Source organism: Capricornis sumatraensis, chromosome 5 (genome assembly GCF_032405125.1).
Source record: "Capricornis sumatraensis isolate serow.1 chromosome 5, serow.2, whole genome shotgun sequence".
In the NCBI taxonomy this organism is placed as follows: Eukaryota; Metazoa; Chordata; class Mammalia; order Artiodactyla; family Bovidae; genus Capricornis; species Capricornis sumatraensis.
Window position 1 is genome coordinate 60,494,833 of NC_091073.1, and position 19,371 is coordinate 60,514,203.

General features: G+C 38.0%; 1 protein-coding gene across 1 annotated transcript in view; it reads left to right on the forward strand.

Annotated features, from left to right (window-relative positions):
• The first annotated feature begins 234 nt into the window (after positions 1 to 234).
• TMEM168 (transmembrane protein 168) overlaps positions 235 to 19,371 on the forward strand; it is a 46,172-nt gene continuing 27,035 nt past the window's right edge. Inside the window, exon 1 of the mRNA XM_068972981.1 lies at positions 235 to 1,362. Within this exon, the coding sequence (XP_068829082.1) occupies positions 235 to 1,362 (1,128 nt within the window). The remainder of the gene's footprint in view (positions 1,363 to 19,371) is intronic.

The following is a 19,371-nucleotide window of genomic DNA, read 5'->3' on the forward strand; positions in this document are numbered from 1 at the left end:
CTAAACAAACTTTATCTCTCACTTGGTTATTATTTTTTAATAAGAAAGATATATGTGAAAGGTAAATTACATAAAATTAACAGTGAAATATTTTTTCTTCTTTTTTAGATCACTGTAAACAAATTCCACCAGAGAAAGTACTGAAATAGGAGTTACAGATACATTGGATTTGCTGGATGAAATACAAGCAGTTAATTTTCATAACGTGGGGAGAAAGCCCAGATTGACAGATTAATGTGTAAATCACTGCGTTACTGCTTTAGTCATTGTCTCTATTTAGCAATGACAAGACTGGAAGAAGTGAACAGAGAAGTGAACATGCATTCTTCAGTGCGTTACCTTGGCTATTTAGCCAGAATCAATTTACTGGTTGCTCTATGCTTAGGTCTCTATGTAAGATGGGAAAAAACAGCAAATTCCTTAATTTTGGTCATTTTTATTCTTGGTCTTTTTGTTCTCGGAATTGCCAGCATACTCTATTATTATTTTTCAATGGAAGCAGCAAGTTTAAGTCTCTCCAATCTTTGGTTTGGATTCTTGCTTGGCCTCCTGTGTTTTCTTGATAATTCATCCTTTAAAAATGATGTCAAAGAAGAATCAACCAAATATTTGCTTCTAACTTCCATAGTATTAAGGATATTATGCTCTTTGGTGGAGAGAATTTCTGGTTATGTCCGCCATCGGCCCACCTTACTAACCACAGTTGAATTTCTGGAACTTGTTGGATTTGCCATCGCCAGCACAACTATGTTGGTGGAAAAGTCTCTGAGTGTCATTTTACTTGTTGTAGCTTTGGCCATGCTGATTATCGACCTGAGAATGAAGTCTTTTCTAGCTATTCCAAACTTAGTTATTTTTGCAGTCTTGCTGTTTTTCTCCTCATTGGAAACTCCCCAAAATCCAGTTGCCTTTGCATGTTTTTTTATTTGCCTGATAACTGATCCTTTCCTTGACATTTATTTTAGTGGGCTTTCAGTGACTGAAAGGTGGAAACCCTTTTTGTACCGTGGAAGAATTTGCAGAAGACTTTCAGTTGTTTTCACTGGGATGATTGAGCTTACATTTTTCATTCTTTCAGCATTTAAACTTAGAGACACTCATCTCTGGTATTTTGTAATACCAGGCTTTTCCATTTTTGGAATTTTCTGGATGATTTGCCATATTATTTTTCTTTTAACTCTTTGGGGATTCCATACCAAATTAAATGACTGCCATAAGGTATGTTTTACCCACAGAGTAGATAACAATAGCCTTGACAGAATCATGGCATCCAAAGGGATGCGTCATTTTTGCTTAATTTCAGAGCAGTTAGTTTTTTTCAGTCTTCTTGCAACAGCAATTTTGGGAGCAGTTTCCTGGCAGGTAAGCTTACAGTTTGTTTATTATGTCAATGCCTATGATATGTGATTAAATGTTTGCTTCAAGAGTTGAATTATTAGAACTGAAAGGTCAAGCTCATAATTTCAGAAGTAGATGTCGAGGGCAGGGCACTTATTTAGTTTTGTTTCTGGATTTGAGTACTGAATGAATATTGACAGGATAATTTCATTTGCTTTCTAGCAAGAGGTATGAAAATATTAGGAATACTCAGCATGTGACATGCCTCCTATCTTCTGACTGTTGATTAATGAAACACTTCATGGGTTAAAAATTCTTAGAATATTAACATTTGAAGGGTGTTTAGAGATTGTTCTTTAATTTTTTCACTTTACACATGAGGAAACCAAAAGTCAGAAAACATATCCAGAGTCACTGGTACTAGCTAGAACGAGGTTGCCTAACTTCTGTCTAGTCCATCGGTCTCATTTCCCTAAGAGTTTTATATAGAAGTTGATTAGATATGTAATAACATATCAGATTCTTATTTTAAAAGGATTTATTTCTTTATCTGGCTGCAGCAGGTGTTAGTTGTGGCATGTTGGAACTTCAGTCTTCGTTGAGACATGCAGAATCTTTAGTTGTGGCATTTGAACTCTTAGTTGCGGCATGTGGGATCTAGTTTTCTGACCAGGGATCGAACCCAGGCTGCCTGCATAGGGAGGGAGCACAGAGCCTTAGCCCCTGGACCACCAGGGAAGTCCCCATATCAAATTCTTAATTTCAGATTAGAGCCTCTCCTAAGAAAGGAAAAATTAGTTTTACAATACATTTGCCTACAATATGTTTTAAAAATATATTTTGTAGACAAAGGCATTCAAACTAAATGGTTGGAGTTTATATCTGTAGTTTATATCAGCCTTCCGTTCTCAGAACATTTATTGACGGTATGGGTCACTGGAGAAGGAAATGGCAACCCACTCCAGTATTCTTGCCTGGAAAATCCCATAGCATACTGAGGCTGAAGATCTCAAGATGAATGAAAAATTCCTCTGTCATTAAAGAAGGCACAGTCTCTAATGGGAGGCAGAAGAGGCAGGCATGTAAACCGGTAATTATTATTACACTTTGAAAAATACTATAATTTGAGTATATCAGGTTGGGATGTAGGGCAAAAATGAAGGTGCATTTTGCTTGCAGTTCTCTGCTTTGCACTAGTTAGTTGCAACGGAGTGATTTCTAGATATGAGTGTTTGAAGAGAAGGTGTGGAGACTTGTCTGGGCATGGTGCATTTTAGTCATTGCTGGCTAGGGCACAGAACCTGTGTGGGAGTCAATCAGATGATTTAAAAAACAAACCAAAAAAACTATTTGCCAGTGCTCAGGACTATCAGAACGATGCTGATGGGTGAGAACTCTCTGTCCTTCCTGCTTGCTCCTTTCCCACCCCTACTTTTTTTTCATTTCCAAATGAGCCTCATTTGTTTTTTGACACCTTTCCAGATCATCAAATTCTGTTAACCAAATATTTTGTAAGTCACTAAATTCCTCTTTTCTTATACAAATGGTCTTAAGCTTGGTATGTGTACTACCAAGAGGCATATAGAAGCTTTCCATTGAGTATGTCAGCAAAGATAATTTTAAGACAATCAGTTTCCAGATTCTTACCTTCCATTCTCCTTTCTTAAAGTTTATCTACTTGAGAATGCCCCTCAATGTAGATGTGGAGTGGTTACTTATTGTGGTTTTAATTTGCGTTTAATCAAATTTAAATGCATTTAAACCGTCTCTAATGACTGATGTTGAGTATCTTTTAATGTGTGTGCATTCATTTACCTTTGCTGACGTATCTGTTTAAATCTTTTTTTGATCTAAATTGGGTTTTGTGTCTTACAATTGAATTTTAAGGGTTTGTTTTATATTCTTACTAGAAGTCTTTTATCAGGTATATGATTTGGAAATGGGTCGGGAAGATCCCTGGAGAAGGAAATGGCAACCCACTCCAGTACTCCTGCCTGGAAAATCTCATGGATAGAGGAGCCTGGTAGGCTACAGTCCATGGGGTCGCAAAGAGTCAGACACGACTGAGTGACTTCACTTTCAGTTTTCTCCTGCTGTGTGGCTTATCTCCTTTAAAAAAATTTAATTATTTCTTTTCTGTTTGGCTGCAATGGGTCTTTGTTACTTTGCATTTATTGCTTTGCATGGACTTTGGCAGTTGCGGTGAGTGGGGGCCACCCTTCGTTGCGGTGCTTGGGCCTCTCTTGCGGTGGCCTCTCTAATTGCAGAGCGCAGGCGCTAGGCACACAGGCTCAGTAGTCAGGGCGCGTGGGCTCCAGAGCACAGGCTCAGCAACTGTGGTGCTTGGGCTTAGCTGCTCCATGCCATGTGGGATCCTCCTGATCAGGGATTGTCTGTCTCCTCTGCCGTGATTCTCGGATGGATTCTTATCCAGTGTGCCACCACAGAAGTCTTTTTTTCTTTTTTTAAATGATATCTTTTGAAGAGTGCAAACTTTTAACTTTACGAATCCAGTTTGGCAACTTTTTCTTTTATGTACTGCAGTTCTTAGGATCTTATCTAAGGAAATGTTGCTCAGGCCTGGGTCACAAAGATTTTTCTCCTATTGTTTTCTTTAGTTTTATCATTTTAGTTTTTACATTTAGGTTGTGCGATTCATTTTGAGTTAAGTTTTGTTATAGTATGAGGTAAGGAATTTTTTTTTCTTAACATGGCTTTCTAATTGTTCCAGCACCATTTGCTGAAAAGACTATGCTTTCTCTTGTTGAATTGCCTTGGCACCTTTGTCCAAAAACAGTTTCTTAGCTCTCTTTTTTGTTCCATTGTTCTATATATCTTATCCTTAAAATAGTATTATGCTGTCTCACAAGATATTTTCTAATTTTCCTTGAAATTTCTTCTTTGATCTATGTTAAAGTTTGTTGTGTCATACTGTAATCTTTGGGGGATTTCCCACTTTTTTTCTATTCAGTTCAGTTCAGTCACTCAGTCCTGTCCGACTCTTTGTGACCCCATGAACCATAGCACGCCAGGCCTCCCTGTCCATCACCAACTCCTGGAGTCCGCCCAAACCCATATCCATTGAGTCCGTGATGTCATCCAACCATCTCATCCTCTGTTGTCCCCTTCTCCTCCTGCCCTCAATCTTTCCCAGCATCAGGGTCTGTTCAGATGAGGCAGTTCTTCGCATCAGGTGGCCAAAGTATTGGAGTTTCAGCTTCAATATCAGTCCTTCCAATGAACACCCAGGACTGACTTTTTCTATTATTAATTTCTCATATAAGTCCAGGTGACTGGAGAACATAGTTTCTATGATTTTAGTGTTTTGCTAAAACTTGTTTTGTAGTCTGTCATGTGTTATATTCTGGAGAACGTGTGTGTGTGCTTAGTCGCTAAGTTGAGTCTGACTCTTGCAACCCCATGGACTGTAGCCTGCCCTGCTCCCGTGTCCGTGAGAATTTCCCAGGCAAGAATACTTGAGTAGGGTTGCCATTTCCTTCTCCAGGGGATCTTCCTAGCCCAGAGATCAAACCCGCATGTCCTTTGTCTCCTGCATTGCAGGCAGATTCTTTACCCAGTGAGCCATCAGGGAAGCTCCCTTCTGGAGAGTACATCATGTTTAATTAAAAAGAGTAAGTTGCTGCTGTTGTTGATTGAAGCATTCTGTAAATGTCAGCTAGGTTAAGTTTGTTGGTGGTGGTGTTCATGTATTTATGTCTTTGCTGATTTTCTGTTTAATTCTGAGAGAGTGATACTGAAAATCTCTGTTAAATTACTAGATTGTGTATTTCTCAATTTTGTCATTTTCTTGCCTTAAGTATTTCGGGGCTCTGTTTTTTCTAGGTGTATATACATCTTTAATTATACTTTCTTATGTATTGACCTTTTTATCTTCATGGTAAGCAGCATAGTTGAATAGTTAAAAAAGAGACCTAATAGCTTGCAAAATGTAACATTATCTAGCTTTTTAAACAGAATTTGTCAACTCTTGTTTTAGGCCAGTGCTTCTCAAACTTTGATATACATAGGAATCATATGGAGCTCTTGTTAAAGTTCTAAAGACTAGAATTAAGTAATTTGGGAGGAGAGCCTAAAACTCTGCAGACCTTCTAAAAATCTTAAAAATGATGCAGATAAAAGTAAACCCATTGAGTAGCAACGTATTAATTTAGCTATTCAAGACTAATGTGTATCTATCAAAATTGGTATTTATTCCTTTTGGCTGCGCTGGGTCTTACTTGCTATGCATGGCCTTTTTATCATTGCTGCAAGCGGGGGCTGCTCTCTGGTTGCCATGCACTGGCCTCTCATTGTGGTGGCTTCTCTTGTTGCAGAGAATGGGTTCTAGGGCATGTGGGTTTCAGTAGTTATGGTGCGCTGGCTTAGTTGCACTGGCATGTGGAATCCTCCCAGATGAGGGATCGAAGTGTGTCCCCTGCATTGATGGGTGGACTATCCACTGCTGGACCACCAGGGAAGGCCTCCATCAGAGTTTTGTATGCATTAGTTGCTATTTGATAACTTCTGGTTGTGATGCAGGCATTGTGTTTTTGATGCAGTTAACTTTTTAAAAATTGAAGTATAGTTGATTTATAGTGTTGTTAGTTTCAGGTGTACAGCAAAGTTATTCAGTTTATACACATACACACAATCTTTTTCAGATTCTTTTCCCATATAGGTTATTACAAAATGCTGGCTATAGTTCCCTATGCTATATAGTAGGTCCTTGTTGTTTAACTATTTTTTCTATAATGGTTTATGTTTGTTACTCCCAGATTCCGAATTTATCCCTCCCTCCCTACCTTTCCCCTTTGGTAACCATAAGTTTGTTTCCTAGGTCTGTGAGTCTGTTTCTGTATTGTAAATAAGTTCATTCCATAATTTTTTAAGATTCCACATATAAGTGATACCATATTTGTCTTTCTCTGATTTACTTCCCTTAATGTGATAATCTCTGTGTCCATCCATGTTGCTGCAAGCGGCATTATTCAGTTTCTTTTTATGGCTGAGTAGTATTCCATTGTGTATATATGTGCCATATTTTCTTTATCCATTCATCTCTTGATGGACATTTAGGTTGGTTCCATGTCATGGTTAGTGTAAATAGTACTGCGGTAAACATTGGGGTGCATATATCTTATCAAGTTATGATTTTCTCTGGATTTATCTCCAGGAGTGGAGTTTCTGAATCATATGGTAGTTCAGTCTGTCTGCCCTCTGATGCCCTCTCTCAGCGCCTACTGTCTTACTGGGGGTTCTCTTACCTTTGACGTGGGGTATCTCTTCACGGCTGCTCCAGCAAAGGGCAGCCACTGCTCCTTACTTTGGCCGTGGGGTATCTCCTCACAGCTTCCACTCCTGACCTTGGATGTGGGGTATCTCCTGTCAGCTGCTTGCCACTCTTCTTTCAATTAGATTTTTCTCAAACTGCTTTTGCTCAACATTCCTAAATGATACAGATACAAATTAATTTAAAAGTCACTCCATCGTGTCTGACTCTGTGACCCCATGAACTGTAGTATGCCGGGCTCCTATATCCATGGAATTCTCCAAGCTAGAATCCTGGAGTGGGTATGTCTTTCATTCTCCAGGGTATCTTCCCAACCCGGGGATCTAACCCAGGTCTCCCGCATTACAGGCAAATTCTTTACCGTCTGAGCCATCAGGGAAGCTTTTTTAAATAATTTATCTAAACCCATTTTTTTCATATTTCTGTGACAGTAATACTAAAGTGTCAAAGTAATTTTCCCCTCTGTCCCATTGAAATATACTTCAGTGGATGGATTTCCACTGAAAAACAGTTCCACTGATTGAGTCAGGGCAGTCCAGGTAAAAATGAGAAACTAGTCTTTAGATGAGTTAGTCAGCCACAGGTAGGATGAATGAAAGCAGAGATAACACTAAAACCTGGAAGACTAGCTAGGATCAAGAGATAAGGACCTGGACTAAGGTGACAGAGAAGAATTGCTGTGGTAAGGATATGACTGATAGGAGTATCAAGGGAAAAACAGATCTTATTTAAAAGTAAAACTTAAAGAGAATTTGAAATAAGCTGATGAAATGTAGAGATGAGTATTCTGATGGTGGATAGTCAATGTTAAAAAATGTTGACAGAATGAAGGGAGCAGATTGGAATGTAGAGTAATCGATTTTATTGAATTGATGGCCTAGTAGGCATTTGTTATTAACAAAACATTTTAGAGTAGGTTTATTTTTTAAAGTGTATTTTTAGACAGTCAAATCTGTCTCATTTTACTACCAGAATAGTAAAACCAAACAGATGTAAACATGAGACTAATCTCGTGGAGCACAATTGTGACTTAATTCCCCAAATAGACTTAGCCATTTTTTTTTTCATTTTAAGGTTTTTTTCATGTCAGTAGTTTGGGGTTATTTTATTTTTTCGTGTACAATTCTGTGATTTTGACAAGTGCACATAGTTTTATGACCAGTACAATCAAAATATGGAGCAGTTCCATCACCCCAAAATTCCCTCCTGCCCCTCTCTAGTTAGTCCCTCTCCACCCATCAGTACTTGGCAACGGAACTGTTTTGTCTAGAGTGCCATATACACGAAATCATGTAGTGCATATCTGTTTGAGTCTGGCTTCTTTCACTTAGCATAATTCATATGAGATTTAGCTATATTGTTTTATATCAGTTTATCCCTTATTATGGCCGAGCAGTATTCCATTATGTGGAAGTCTCACACTCAATTGAGTGACACTGAAATTAGTTTTTGGTATTTTTAAGTAGAGCTGCTGTAAACGTTCAGACAGGGCTTTGTGTTAACATAGGTTTTTATTTTACCTGTGTGGGTTGTATGATAAACATATGAGTCATGTTTATAAGAAAATGTCGAACTGTTTTCCAAAGTTGCTGTACCATTTTGTGTTCTCACTTGCAGTATATGGGATTTATCCCTTTGTTTTTGTTTTGAACCATTCTGATAGGTATGTAGTGGTAACTCAGTGTGGCTCTCTTTTCTATTTCCCTAGTAGCTAATGATGTTAAGTATCTTTTCATGCTACTGCTTGTCTTGAAAATTTCAGATCTCTTGGCTACTTTTAAAATTGGGTTGTTTGTTTTCTTAATGTGTTGAGATATAAGTCCCTTATTAGATATTTGACTTGCAAATATTTGCTCCTAGTGTTTGACCTTTTTCCTCGTTTTTTGAAGAGCAGAGGTTCTTAATTTTGCTAGTCTTAATTTATCATTTTTTTCTTTTATGGATTATCTTTTGATGTCATATGTGAGGAATCTTTGACCTCATTTGAGTAGAATCTCTGACTGATCCCACGGGGATAGCTTTATTTTTTTGTTAGCTTTACTGAATTTAATGAAACATTTTCAGAGTGAAGACAGTAATATCATTCCAAGTCATTTACATTAAAAAGCTGGAATTTTACCATTAACCTCTGTTGTGTTTTGTTCATAATCTCATTGCAGTTTTAAAATCCAACATTACAGCTGTTGTTTCCTGCAGTTCATCTTATGTTCATTGAATGTGCTATTTGCATTCCACTTTTGTACTTTTTTCCTTAAATAAGTCATTAAGAAGTATTAATACTTAACACAGTACCATAGCCATTTGATGATAGTTTTATTGCTCAGCCATAGGCTTTTCTAAAATCGATACTTGACAATTCACAGAAGGACAAAAAGGGAGGAAAGTGTCCAGATTCCCAAGGAAGCATATTCCCCACGGCCTGTTGTTTTGTTTAGCGATTTTCTCTGAAATCTTTCACATGAGATTTTATATGCCTTTCCTTGCCACCCACTGTCATTTGCAGAGTCCATGGGGTTTTGAGGCAACTTTTTGGAGGAGCCCTTTGACCCAAACCAGAAAAACCATAATCACAGTTAATTTCTCTGCAGGGGAAGCTCTAGCAATCACTGGGTTTGACAGATGTAACAAGATAGTTTCACACCCTAGGAAAGGAGGGGATCCACGGATGCAGCACAGTTTCAATTCTAGCAAGATGGCTAGACAGCCATATCATTTCACTTGGCACCGGGAGCAGAGAGTTTTCAAATTTGTTGCCAAAACTAGAAGTTTACATTTCACAGTTTTTTGTTTTGTCTCATTTCTCTTCCTAAAGTTTTGAGATATTTAGGTCTCAATTAGAGGGTCACTATTTTTTTAGCTTAAACTTATACTCTTAATTTAATGTTTTATCTTTTCTGCAGAACACTATGAAACAGGAATAGATGCTTTTATTTCCTAAAACAATAGCGATAATCTGAGTATAATTTTACTCATGGAATAAGAACATAAATTTGTCCTTTACTGTGATTTTTCCAGCTTTTAAAAATTAATGACTAGAGATATTTTCATTTTAATAATAAGGCTTATTTATTAGCTGTTAGTTTTTTTTTTCATGTGTTATCCCCTGTTCTCTGTACTTTAAGTATATTTAATCCTCATGCTGCTTTAAGATAGTTGTTGTTCAGTTGCTAAGTCGGATGTGACGCTTTGCGACCCCATAAACTGCAGCATGCCAGGCTCCCCTGTCCTGCACTATCTACCAGAGTTTGCTCAAATTCCTGTTCATTGAGTCAGTAATGCTATCTAAATATCTTATCCACTGCTGCCACCTTTTCCTTTGGCCTTCAGCTTTTCCCAGCATCAGTCTTTTCCGATAATTTGAATCTTCACATCAAGTGGCCAAAGTATTGAAGCTTCAGCTTCAGCATCAGTCTTTCCAGTGAATTTTCAGGGTTGGTTTCTTTTAGGATTGACTGGTTTGATATCCTTGGCAGTACAAGGGACTCTCAAGAGTCTTGTGCAGCACCACAAGCATCAATTCTTCAGCACTGAAAAGCATCAATTCTTTAGCACTGAAAAGCATCAGTTCTTCAGCACTCAGCCTTTTTTCATGTATAGATGTGTCCAGCTCTCAATCTGTACATGACTGCTGGAAAAACTATAGCTTTGAATATATGGATTTTGATGGCAGAGTGATGTTTCTGCTTTTTAATATTGCCTATGTTTGTAATAGCATACCTTCCAAAGGGCAAGCGTCAAAAACTTCATGGCTGCAGTCACTATCCACAGTGATTTTCGTGCCCAAGAAAATATAGTCTATTACTGCTTCCACTTTTTCCCTGTCTGTTAATATTTGCCATGCAGTGATGGGATTGGATGCCACAATCTTAGTTTTTTGTATGTTGAGTTTTAAGCCAACTTTTTCACTCTCCTCTTTCAATTTTATCAAGAAGCTCTTTAGTTCCTCTTCACTTTCTGCCATTAAAGTGGTATTATCTACATATGTGAGGTTGTTGATTTTTCTCCCAGCAGTCTTGATTCCCAGAGAAGGCAATGGCAACCCACTCCAGTACTCTTGCCTGGAAAATCCCATGGATGGAGGAGCCTCCGGTCCATGGGGTCATGAAGAGTCGGACACAACTGAGCGACTTCACTTTCACTTTTCACTTTCATGCATTGGAGAAGGAAATGGCAACCCACTCCAGTGTTCTTGCCTGGAGAATCCCAGGGACAGCAGAGCCTGGTGGGCTGTCGTCTATGGGGTCGCACAGAGTTGAACACAACTGAAGCGACTTAGCAGCAGCAGCAGCAGTCTTGATTCCAGCTTGTGATTCACCAGCCCTGCATTTTTGCATGATGTATTCTGCATAGAAGTTAAATAAGCAGGGTGGCAATTCACAGCCTTGTACTCCTTTCCCAATTTTGAACCAGTCTGTTGTTGTATGTCTGGTTCTAACTGTTCCTTCCTGACCTGCATACAGGTTTCTCAAGAGGCAAGTAAGGTGCTCTGGTATTCCCATCTCTTTTAGAATATTCCAGTTTGTTTTGATCCATACAGTCAAAAGCTTTAGTGTAGTCAGTGAAGCAGAAGTAGATGTTTTTCTGAAATTCTCTTGCTTTTTCTATGTTCCAATGGATGTTGGCAATTTGTTCTCTGATTTCTCTGCCTTTACTAAATCCAGCTTGTACATCTGAAAGTTCTTGGTTCATGTCCTGCTAAAGCCTCGCTTATAGAATATTGAGCGTAACCTTACTGGCATGGAGATGAGCACAATTGTGCAATAGTTTGAACATTGATTGGCGTTGTCCTTATTTGGGATTGGAATGAAAACTGACCTTTTCCAGTCCTGTGGCTACTGCTGAGTTTTCCAAATTTGCTGGCATATTGAGTGCAGCACAGGATTTAAAATAGCTCAGCTGCAATTCCATCACCTCCACTAACTTTTTAAAAAATATTTATTTTTAATTGATGATTGTTTTACAATATTGGTTTGATTTCTGTCATACAGCCACATGAGTAAACCATAAGTGTACATATATCCCCTCCCTTTTGAATATCCCTCCCACTTCCCACCCATTCTGACCCATCTAGGTTATTAGAGAGCCGCAGTTTGAGTTCTCTGAGTCATACAGCAAGTTCCCATTAGCTCTGTATTTACATATGTTAGTGTATATGCTTCCATGCTACACTCCATTTATTTCACCCTCCCCCTCTTCTCCCCCACCCTTGTTCATAAGTGTGTTCTCTATGTCTGTGTCTCCATTGTTGCTCTGTAAACATTCATCAGTACCATTCTTCTAGGTTCCATATATATGTGTTAATATATGATATTTTTTTTCTGACTTTACTCTGTATAATAGGCTCTAGGTTAATCCAGTTCATTAAAACTGACTCAAATGTGTTCATTTTTATGGCTGAGTAGTATTCCAGTGTGTGTGTGTGTGTGTGTGTGTGTGTGTGTGTGTGTGTGAGTGTGAGTGTGAGTACACCGTAGCTTCTTTATCCATTCATCTGTTGATGGACATCTAGGTTGCCTCCATGTCATGGCTATTGTGAATAGAGCTACAGTGAACATTGGGGTACCTGTGTCTTTTTCAGTTTTGGTTTCTTCAGGTTATATGCCTAGAAACGGTATTGCTGGGTCATATGGTGATTTTATTCCTAGTTTTTTTCTTTTTTTTTTTTTTTTAAGGAATCTCCATACTGTCTTCCATAGTGGCTGTATCATTTTACATTCCCACCAGCAGTGTAGGAGGATTCCCTTTTCTCCAAACACTCTCCAGACTGTTGTTTGTGGATTTTTTGATTACAGCCATTCTGTCTGGTGTGAGGTGATACCTTGTTGTAGTTTTGATTTGCACTTCTCTAATAAGAAGTGATGTTGAGCATCTCTTCATGTGCTTATTAGCCATCTCTATGTCGTCTTTGGAGAAATGTCTGTCTAGGTCTTTTGCCCACTTTTTGGTTGGGTTTGTTTTTCTAGTATTGAGTTGTATGAACTGCTTGTGTATTTTGGAAATTAATCCTTTGTCAGTTATTTCATTTGCTATTATTTTCTCCCATTCTGAGGGTTGTCTTTTCACCTCGTTTATAGTTTCCTTTCCTGTGCAAAAGCAGTTAAGTTTAATTAGGCCCCCTGTATTTGTTTTAATTTCCATTATTCTAGGAGGTGAGTCTGGAGAAGGAAATGGCAACCCACTCCAGTACTCTTGGCTGGAAAATCCCATGGATGGAGGAGCCTGGTGGGCTACAGTCCACGGGGTCACTAAGAGTCGGACACTGAGTGACTTCACTTTCACTTTTCACTTTCATGCATTGGAGAAGGAAATGGCAACCCACTCCAGCGTTCTTGCCTGGAGAATCCCAGGGACGGGGGAGCCTTGGCAGGCTGCCGTCTATGGGGTCACCCAGAGTCAGACACGACTGAAGGGACTTAGCAGTAGCAGCAGGAGGTGAGTCATAAAGTATCTTGCTATGATTTATGTCATACAGTGCCCTGCCTGTCTTTTCTTCTAAGAGTTTTATAGTTTCTGGTCTTACATTTTAGGTCTTTAGTCTGTTTAGAGTTTATCTTTGTGTATGGTATTAAGCAGTATTCTAATTTCATTCTTTTGCATGTAGTTGTCCAGTTCTTCCAGCACCACTTACTGAAGAGATTTTTTTCCCAGTGTATTTTCTTGCTTCCTTTCTCAAAGATCAGGTGCCCATACATCCGTGGGTTTATCTATGGGCTTCTATCTCATTCCATTGGTCTATACTTCTGTTTTTGTGCCAGTACCATACTGTCTTGATGACTGTAGCTTTGTAGTATAGTTTGAAGTCAGTTGAGTTGATTCCTTCAGCTCTATTCTTTCTCCAGATTGCTTTGGCTCCTTGGGGTCTTTTGCATTTCCATACAAATTGTGAAGTGTCCTATAGTTTTTTGTATATTGTGCTTTTGTCTCCTTAGGTAGGGTTTATGCCTAGGTATTTTATTCTTTTAGTTGCAGTGGTAAATGGGATTGATTTCTTAATTTCTCTTTCTGATTCTTCATTGTTAGTATATAGGAATGCAAGTGATTTCTGTGAATTGATTTTATATCCTGCCACTTTACTAGATTCACAGATTAATTCAAGTAATTTTCTGATAGTGTCTTTAGTGTTTTCTATGTACAGTATTGCACTAGCTTTTGTCAGTAGTAATGCTTCTTAAGGCCCACTTTATACTCCAGGACATCTGTCTCTAGGTGAGTGACCAAACCATGATGGTTATATGGGTCATTAAGACCTTTTTTGTATAGTTCTTTTGTGAAATCGTGCACCTTCTTAATCTCTTCTGCTTCTGTTAGGTCCATACCATTTCTGTCCTTTATTGTGCCAATCTTTGCATGAAATGTTCTCTTGGTATCTCTGATTTTCTTGAAGCAATCTCTAGTCTTTCCCACTCTATTGTTTTCCTTTATTTCTTTGCATTGTTCACTTAAGAAGGCTTTCTTGTCTCTCCTTGCTTTGAAACTGTGTATTTAGTTTGGTATATCTTTTCTTTTCTCCTTTTTCTTTATCTTCTCTTCTTTTGTCAGCTATTTGTAAGGCCTCAGACAACCATTTTACCTTGTTACATTTCTTTTTCTTGGGTGGCTTTGGTCACCACCTCCTGTGCAACTTTACTAACCTCTGTCCATACATAGTTCTTCAGGCACTCTGTCTATCAGATCTAATCCCTTGAATCTGTTTGTTACTTCCACTGTATAATCATAAGGGATTTGATTTAGGTCATACCTGAATGGCCTAGTGGTTTTACCTACTTTCTTCAATTTAAGTCTGAATTTTGGAATAAGCAGCTCATGATCTGAGCCACAGTCAGCTCCAGGTCTTGATTTTGTCAGCTGTATAAAATCTTCAACTGCAAAGAATGTAATCAGTCTGATTCCTGTATTGACCATCTGGTGATGTCCATGTGTAGAGTCGTCTCTTGTGTTGTTGGAAGAGGGTGTTTGCTATGACCAGTGGGTTCTCTTGACAATACTCTTAACCTTTCTCTGCTTCATTTTGTACTCAAACAAACTTTCCTGTTACTCCAGGTTCTCTTGACTTTCCACTTTTGTGTTCCAGTCCCCAGTGATGAAAAGAACATCTTTCTTTGGTGTTAGTTCTAGAAGGTCTTGAAATCTTCATAGAACCATTCAACTTGGGCTTCTTTGGCATTAGTGGTTGGGAATAGATTTGGATTACTGTGATGTTGAATGGTTTGCCTTGAAAACAAACTGAGATTATTCTATCATTTTTGAGCTTGCACCCAAATACAGCATTTTCGACTCTTCTGTTGACTGTGAGGGCAATTCCATTTCTTCTCATCTGAATTAAATTCCCCCATTCCCATGCACTTTAGTTCACTGATTCCTAAGACAGGAATCTGGAATGTTAGGTCCATGAATCAGGGTAAATTGGACATGGTCAAGCAGAAGATGGCAAGAGAGAACATCTGAGATAGATATCATTATTATTCCCATTTTGTAGAGAAGAAACATGCTTAGAAATTAGGAAATCCAGGCAATCTGCCTTCACAGCTTTCACTCTGAACCGCTTTACTTAGTTCCATGTATCTTTAGAATTAAAAATGAGCAAATAATTTAATGTAACTTCCGTTTTACCCATTGGGAGAATTGAGATGCAACACCCTGTCCAACTTTGATTCCCATACCAGTGTTTTGCCTTTCTCAAGATGTGGTCTACAAAAATTTCCATTTTTGACATCTCTTGCGGCTACTCAAAAAAAATTTGTTTTGCTAATGTATCTACTAGGGTCTTAACTCAGTCTGCTAAATAGCAGTAGTCAATTTAGTTGAAAAGGGTATTGTCATTTAAATTTCTGTTTTGCTCATAAAGATCTCATTGCAATTAAAAAATTTTAAATTACAGCTACCATTTTACTATGCTAGACGTATTTCACCTATTTCTGATCTGTGGAATAAGCTCATAAAATATCCCTCTTTTATATATTCAGACTGAAAAGCTTAATTAATTTGTTCATGTACACAGAGATGGTGAGTAAGTTAGGAATGAACCAAAGTCTTAACTCCAACAAACCTTGAGTCCTTCCCACTACACCCCATTGCCTCTACATAAAGAAATCCCTGCTTTAAAACTGTTAAGTAGCTTTCTAATGTTCTTGAAGTTTCTGAACTAAGCAGAGTTTGGAGGTTGCCTGCTGTGCTGCCATGCTCAGTTGCTTCAGCCATGTGACCCCTTTGTGACCCCATGGACTAGCCCTCCAGGCTCCTCTGTCCATGGGATTTTCCTGGCAGGAATACTGAAAGTTGCCTATTGTTTCTTAAATATGGGTATCTTAAACTGAAGAACATTATCTCTGTTTACATATTGTTTTGTAGCATACATTTATATATTTTGTTTCTTAATTAGACTTGTATATATAACATTTCCCAAACCTGGTTTACTTAATGTGACTTATAAACAAATATTTCTCCCAAACAACAGTCATATGTCTTATGTAAATGCCATGTTTTTAAAAATGAAATTCCAACATTAAATAAATAGATTTTGTTCCTATTAGCTGAGAAAATTTTTAGGATATTGAGTCTATTGACCATGACTTGAAAGCCCAGATGAATAGAGAATAATTAGTAACTACTTTTACTGAAAGGATATTAAAGTTGTTTACTGGTTTGCTATTTTTCTCAGCTTATATCTGCTTTGAAATTTGGACCATGTCTTCATGTTTGATAGTGAGCTTAGGGTGGTTTGTAGAAGCAAAGGAAGATGAATATCCATACTTACTAGTTTTGGTCAAGTAATTTGTTACAGGGAGTTGTTTAAAATATAAGGTGTACTCCAAAGTCACAAATGACTCTCAGGTTGAGGCTATAGTATAAAGGGTTGCAAGCCAGTGAAATTGAAACTTTCTGAATGTGGCAAGTGGATAAAACATCCTAAATTTATTTTGGCCCTTCGGACGTATTTGTAGTCTGTTGCTAACTTTTATCTGTAAATGTTATCTTTTTAAAAAATTAATTTAATTTTGTTTAATTGAAGTATAGTTGATTTATAGTGTCATGATTTTTACCAGAGTGACTCAGTTATACATGTACAGACATTCTTTTTAAAATATTCTTTTCCATTATCGTTTATCACAGGATATTGAATACAGTTCCCTGTGCTATACAGTAGGATGTTGTTGTTTGTACTTTTCCTATGTATAAGGGTTTACATCTGCTAATCCCAAACGTCCTGTCCTCCTCTCCTCTCCCACCCACCTCGCCCTTGGCAACTACAGATCTGTTCTGTATGTCTGTGAGTCTGTTTCTGTTTTGTAGATAGGTTCGTTTGTGCCATATTTGGATTCCACATGTAAGTGAGAGCATATGGTATTTGTCTTTCTCTTTCTGACTTATGTCACTCATTGTGCTATCTCTACTTGCACCAGTGTCACTGCAAATGGTATTATTTCATTCTTTTTTATAGCTGAGTAGTACCCCATTGTGTGTATAAGTGTGTACTACATCTTTATCAATTCATCAGTCAGTGACATTTAGATTGTTTCCATGTTTTGCCTGTTATGAATAGTGCTGCTATGTACATAAGGGGTGCATGTGTCTTTTTGAATTATATTTTTGTCTGGGTATATGCCCGGGTGTGAGATGGCTGGATCATATGGTAATACTACTTTTGTGAGGACCCTCTACACTATTTGCCATAGAAGGTGCACTAGTTTACATTCTCACCCACAGAGTAGGAGAGTTCCCTTTTTCCACATCCTCTCACATTTGTTATTGGTAGACTTTCTAATGCTAGTCATCTGACTGGTATGAGGTGGTACCAGGACCTCATTCTAGTTTTAATTTTTTATTTCTCTAATAATTAGTGATGTTGAGCATCTTTTAATGTGTCTGCTGGTCATCTGTATGTCTTCTTTGGAGAAATGTCTGTTGAGTTCTGCCCATTTTTTGATTGGTTTGTGATTTTTATTGTTGAATTGTATATTTTAGAGATTAAGCCCTTGTCTAGCACATCATTTGCAAATATTTTCTCCCGTTCTGTAGGTTATCTTTTCTTTTCTTTTTTTTTTATGGTTTCCTTTGCTGTGCAAAAGCTTGGGGGTTAGGTCCCATTTGTTTATTTTTGTTTTAATTTCTATTGCCTTGGGAGGCTGACCTAAGAAAATATTGGCACGTTTTATGTCAGGGAATGTTTTGCCTATGCTTTTTTTCTGAGGAATTTTATGGTGTCATGTGTTATGTTTAAGTCTTTAAGCCATTTTGAGATTACTTTTGTGCATGGTATGATGATGTGTTTAATTGCATTAATTTACATGCAGCTGTCCAACTTTCCCAGTGCCGCTTGCTGAAGAGACTTTTTCCTATTTTATATTCTTGCATCCTTTGTCAAAGAATAATTGACCATAGGTGTACGAGTTATTTCTAGACTCTCTGATCTGTTCCATTGATCCACATGACTGGTTTTGTACCAATACTACACTGTTTTAATTACTGTGCCTTTGTATCTGAAATCTGAGAGAGTAATACCTCCTGCTTCCCCTCCTCTCCCCTACCAAGGATTGCTCTAGTATTTCTGGGTCTTCCATGTTTCCATGTAAATTTTCAGATTCTTTGTTCTCATTGTATGAAAAAAAATGTCATGGGTAATTTGATGAGGATTGCCTTAAATCTATAGATTGCTTTGGATAGTATTTTCATTTTAACAATATTAATTCTTCCAATCCAAGAGCATGTTTATTTTGGAAATTAATTCCCTGTTGGTCACGTTGTTGTTCAGTCACTAAGTCATGTCTGACTCTTTGCAACCCCATGGACCGCAGCATGCCAGGCTCCCCTGTCCTGCACTGTCTCCAAGAGTTTGCTCAAATTCATGTCCATTGAGTCAGTGATGCTGTCTAACCATCTCATCTTCTATTGCCCCCTTCTTTGTCTGCCCTCAGTCTTTCCCAGCATCAGGGTCTTTCCCAGTGAGTCAGCTTGTCACATCAGGTGACCAAAATATTGGAGCTTCAGCTTCAGCATCAGTCCTTCAGTGACTATTCAGGGTTGATTTCCTTTAGGATTGACTAGTTCGATCTCTTTGTAGTCCAAGGGACTCTCTCGAGTCTTCTCTAGCACCACAATTGAAAGCATCAATTCTTCAGCACTCAGCCTGCTTTATGATCCAACCTTCACATCTGTACATGACTACTAGAAAAACTACGTTGGTAACGTAGTTTGCAAATATTTTCTCCTAGGTTGTCTTTTTGTTTTGTTTATGGTTTCCCTCACTGTGCAAAACTTTTAAGTTTAATTAGGTACCATTTGTTTATCTTTGTTTTTCTTTTCATTACTCTTAAGGAGTGGATCCAAAAAATATTGCTGTGATTTATGTCAAAGAGAGTTCTGCCTACATTTTCCTATAGGAGTTTTATAGCGTCCAGCTGCTGCTGCTAAGTCACTTCAGTCATGTCCGACTCTGTGCGACCCTATAGACAGCAGCCCACCAGGCTCCCCCGTCCCTGGGATTCTCCAGGCAAGAACACTGGAGTGGGTTGCCAGACTAACATTTAAATCTTTAATCCATTTGGGGCACCCTTGTTCCAGATTTTAGCAAGAAGCCTTGATTTTTTTCTATTTAAAAAAATCTTTTACATTATTTCCTTCTTCTTGCTGACTTTAGGTTTTGTTTCTTCTTGTTTTTCTAATTCTTTTTGGTCATAGGTTAGGTTGTTCATTTGAGGTTTTTCTTGTTTTTAGATGAAAGTTTGTATTCCTACAAACCTTCCTTC